Consider the following 4,357-nt stretch of genomic DNA (forward strand, 5'->3'; position numbering starts at 1 on the left):
TTCCTTCCTTCCTTCCTTCCTTCCTTCCTTCCTTCCTTCCTTCCTTCCTTCCTTCCTGAGAAAGAGACTCCAATAGCCCAGGCTCTCCTCAAATTTATTCTGTAGCCAAAGATGACAGCTAATTCCTGCACCTTTTACCTCTACCTACAAGTGTTGGGATTACACACATGTGTTACTACACTGGGCTTGATGTCCTGACTTTCAAGCCTTCAAATTACTGCTTTTTTTTTTTTTTTTTTTGCACTCTTATTTTAAATAATTAATTTCATTTGGTAATTATAAAGAGGCATGATAACTCACTTATGATCATGAAACTTTCTCATGGTTTCTTTCTCTTACATTTATTTATTTATTTATATATGCAAGTGCCCATGTAACCACAACACACATGTTTAGGTCAGAGGACAACTTGCAGTAGGAGAAATTCTCCTTCCACCACATGGGTTCCAAGGACTGGAAATTCAGTTTATTAGACTTGGCAGTAAGAGCTCTTACTGCTGAGCCACCTTGTCAACCTTCATATCACCTTTTTGTGTATGTGTGCATGTCTATGTGTGCATGTGTGTTCATGTGTATGATGGTGCATATTATGCAGGTACAAAAACACATGTGCATGCATACATATGATGAAGGCCACTGAACAACCTCAGGAGTCATTCCTCGGGAGCCATTCACTTTCATCTTGAAACAGAGTCTCACGTTTGCCTGTAACTCATCAAGCAGGCACAGCTGGCAGCCTCGGAGCCTCAAGGACCTCCCAGCTCCACTTCTGCACCACAGGGATTACAAGATCACCCTGCTAAGACTAGCTTCTAAAAATGTGGATTCTGGACACTGAATTCAGGTCCCCATGAGCACTTTACTAGTTAAACCATGTCCCAAGCCTTCCTCATCTTTCCTAGAGCAGAACTCAGGGTCATATGTAAGTCTTGCAGGAGTATTTAGCTCAGTGATCAAACTCTGGGTTCAGTCCCCAACTCTGGCAAAAAAAAAAAAAAAAAAAAAAAAAAAAACCACGTAAGGGTCTTCTTTACTTGCTCTGTCCGTTTCCCTTATTTTAATAACCACCATACATCATCGTCATCCTTCATTCTTCGTGTAGCATGGCATCACATATACCTAGTGTGATATGGTGGAAAATGGTATACCACACTCTTGTCTTCTGTCACAAATCAACTAGCCCTTCTGTGGCGGAGGAAAGTTTCATATGAAGCTAGCAGCGCCTGCTGTGTCTGTCTGTTGAAGCTGGGTCTCAGGGTTACCTAGCCAACCCCCAAACCTGGCGCCCTCTCGCCTCACACTCCAGCACGCACCAGCATTGTAACAGTAACTTTCTAGACTATATAACCTGTGCTCTGGACCCGAAAATCTTAACCAACCAAGACAGAGTTAACGTCATAGGAACCCTACCCTTTCTCAAAGTGCCCACTCTCTTCTCATTTTTACATCAATACTCTCAAGCACCCTAAAGGCTTAGACAAGTAATTGCATGGGGAAAACGCTCTCTCTAAAAACAAAACTGTATGATATATTAGCCCCTTGGCTTCATTCTGTAGCTACTGTGAAATAATCATAAAATATATTGTGTTTTTTTTTTTTTTGTAATGTTCTTCACACAAGTGTAAAAGGAAGAGCAAACATTAAGTTTATAAAACCACAGGAAATGCTGGGTTCCAGATTCAGTGCCATAAAAACTTATGACCCGTGCAATTCTAAAAAGGAAGAGAGATGTAATCATTGTCAGTGTTCACGCTCATGAACTGAAAGGCCTATCACAACATGTGCGGCAAGATAATCTTTTGGCGACTGTGTTGGAAATGAATGCAGTGTCAACAGCCTGTTATCAAGGAAGGAGCAGGAAAATCTTATGCTCAGCACCAAGTTTTCCATTCTTATTTTAATATTTATTTATTATTTTATTTTATATACATTGGTGTTTTGTCTGCATGTGTGAGGGGGTCAGATTCCCTGGACCAGGAGTTATAGACAGTGTGAGCTGCCTTGTGGGTGCTGGGAATTGAACCCGGTTCCTTTGGAAGAGCAGTCAGTGCTCTTAACCACTGAGCCATCTCTCCAGCCCCGAGTTTTCCATTTCTTAAGAATGACAATAAAGGCAGTTAAAAAATAACCCTGTATCACTGTCTAAGGTCATAGCTTCCTTTAAAAGAAATGTTACACAATCTTAGCAAAATCAAGGATTACAAATTCCTGATCTCATAGTGTATGCCTCACTATAAAATTTCCGGAAAGAGTCAGGAACTAATTCACATAACAATTTTGTTATTGTTCTTTGTTTAGTTGGTCGGTTTTCAGATAGGGCCTCTCTATATATCCCTGGCTGGCCAGAAACTCACAGAGATCCACCTGCCTTTGCTTCCTGATTGCTGGGATCAAAGGTGTGCACCACCATGCTCAGCCCACATATGCTTTAAACAAACTTCTCAGTGAATCTTAATTGTTATGCATTTGCTTAGCAGTTGTGAAGGGAAAAATTGGTAACTATAAATTCAGACTTTGATTAGGCCTCTAAAGAAAAATTAGCACAGAAAGAATAATCACTTCATGACTAGCAAAACCTGACCTAACAGTGTAATGTTCTCTTTTAACAACTCCTGATCAGGGTAGCATGCCACAGGCCCTGAGCACCATCCCCGGTAAGAAAAAAAAGAAAGAAATGCAGAAGGAGGAGGAGGAAATGATGGAAGAAGAAAGAAGAGAAGGAAAAGGGAAGGAGAAGGAAGGGATGGAAGAAGGGAGAGAAGAAGGAAGAAAAGGAGTAAGGAAGGAAAATAGATGGGACACTGGGCCTCAAAAAATGACTGTAAATAAAAGTAATAGCTGTAAGATAAATTGAGGACTATTAACTATAATGAAATTTATCCAAATTACTTAAAATCTCAATTTATTCTATTATAAAACGCAGCTGAATTTTTATTTAATAAAAAATAAGGGCAGGGCTATGGCTCCATTGGTAGAACATACGCCTGTAAGCAAAAGGCCCTAGGTCCAGTTCACAATACTGAAAATCATTTTAAATTTCCAACACCATTCAATTTTTTTTTTTTTTTAGCATGATCACATATTACCATCAAGAACCAAGTACTCACAGAAACTGTGAATGGAGTGAGCTTCTTTTTATTAATGGCCCTCTCATCAATTGTATCTGGTTCAGATAAGTTGATCATTTTGCTGAGGAGAAAACAAGAACTGTTTAGCTGAAAATTTCGAGAAAATTATTTTCCATTCATTGTGGCAAGCAGCCAGATGAATTACTTTGAAAATTAATAGCAAGCCTTTCTATTTTATTGAGCTGCCATTCATGTCAGGAGCTTCACTTGAAAACCTAAGACATGGTCTCTGTCCAGAAGCCCACCTAACTGCCCTCTTCAGCAAACCCCCCTCTCCAGTGGCCTGCCTCCACCCAGCATCTCAGCCTTCACTGCTTCACCAGATGCTCACTGACATAAGCAACCTGAAACAAACACAAATTCCAAAAACAGCTAAAGTTCATGGAAGTCAACATAGCATGCACTGTGTTGTCTCAGAAGGTGAAAGAACAAAGCCCTGGTTGAGGACTTCAACAATTTATACATTTTAGCCAGGCAGTGGCAGTGCACACCTTTAAACCCAGCGCTCGGGAGGCAGAGGCAGGCGGATCTCTGAGTCCCTGGCCAGCCTGGTCTACAAAGGTAGTTCCAGGACAGCCAGGGCTACACAGAAAAACCCTGCCTCAAAAAACCAAAAAGGGAAAAAACAATAATCATTTTAAAAAAGAAAAGGAAACTATGCTTTTGTCTCTAAGTTTCAGAATACATTGTATCTCTGGAAACTAAAATAAAGTATAGTTTTGGCTCACAGAAATTCTCTAAAAAGTTGGGGGAAGAAATAAAAATTCTAAATGGAGAGCAGGTTATATTTTATAGATACTGATTTCTTATACTTATGGGTAGGTTTAGGGATTTTGTTTCCTTTTAACGTAAACGACAAAAAGAAAAAGCGACACTGTAGACAACGTGCTGAGGTGCTGAGTCACTCACGGGTGGTGTGTGTATGTGAGATACGTATTTCCTACTTTGGAATTAAGAAAAAAATAAAGACACTTGCATTGCATAAAGGTGTGTGCTGGGGACTTGGTGCTGAGATGCCTCAGCAGTTAAGGGCATTTCTTGGCCTTAAAGAAGACCAGAGTTCAATCCCCGGCACTTGCCAGGTGGTTGAAAAGCACTGGTAACTGCAGTTTCAGGGATCTGAATCCTTCTTCTGACCCCTACAGGCACCAGGCATGGGTGCAGTATATATACATTCAAGCAACACACACACACACACACACACACACACACACACACACACACACACA

The 4,357-nt window shown here is 40.5% G+C and overlaps 1 protein-coding gene across 5 annotated transcripts in view; it reads right to left on the bottom strand.

Annotated features, from left to right (window-relative positions):
- The window catches only part of Pls1 (plastin 1), an 87,712-nt gene that overhangs the window by 31,665 nt on the left and 51,690 nt on the right, over positions 1-4,357 (bottom strand). For all 5 annotated transcript variants that reach the window (XM_055629776.1, XM_055629773.1, XM_055629777.1 and 2 more), the window contains exon 6: positions 3,108-3,189. In XM_055629776.1, the coding sequence (XP_055485751.1) occupies positions 3,108-3,189 (82 nt within the window). The remainder of the gene's footprint in view (positions 1-3,107; positions 3,190-4,357) is intronic.

The sequence above is a fragment of the Psammomys obesus genome, unplaced genomic scaffold (genome assembly GCF_907164565.1).
Source record: "Psammomys obesus unplaced genomic scaffold, mPsaObe1.curated_primary_1811, whole genome shotgun sequence".
In the NCBI taxonomy this organism is placed as follows: domain Eukaryota; kingdom Metazoa; phylum Chordata; class Mammalia; order Rodentia; family Muridae; genus Psammomys; species Psammomys obesus.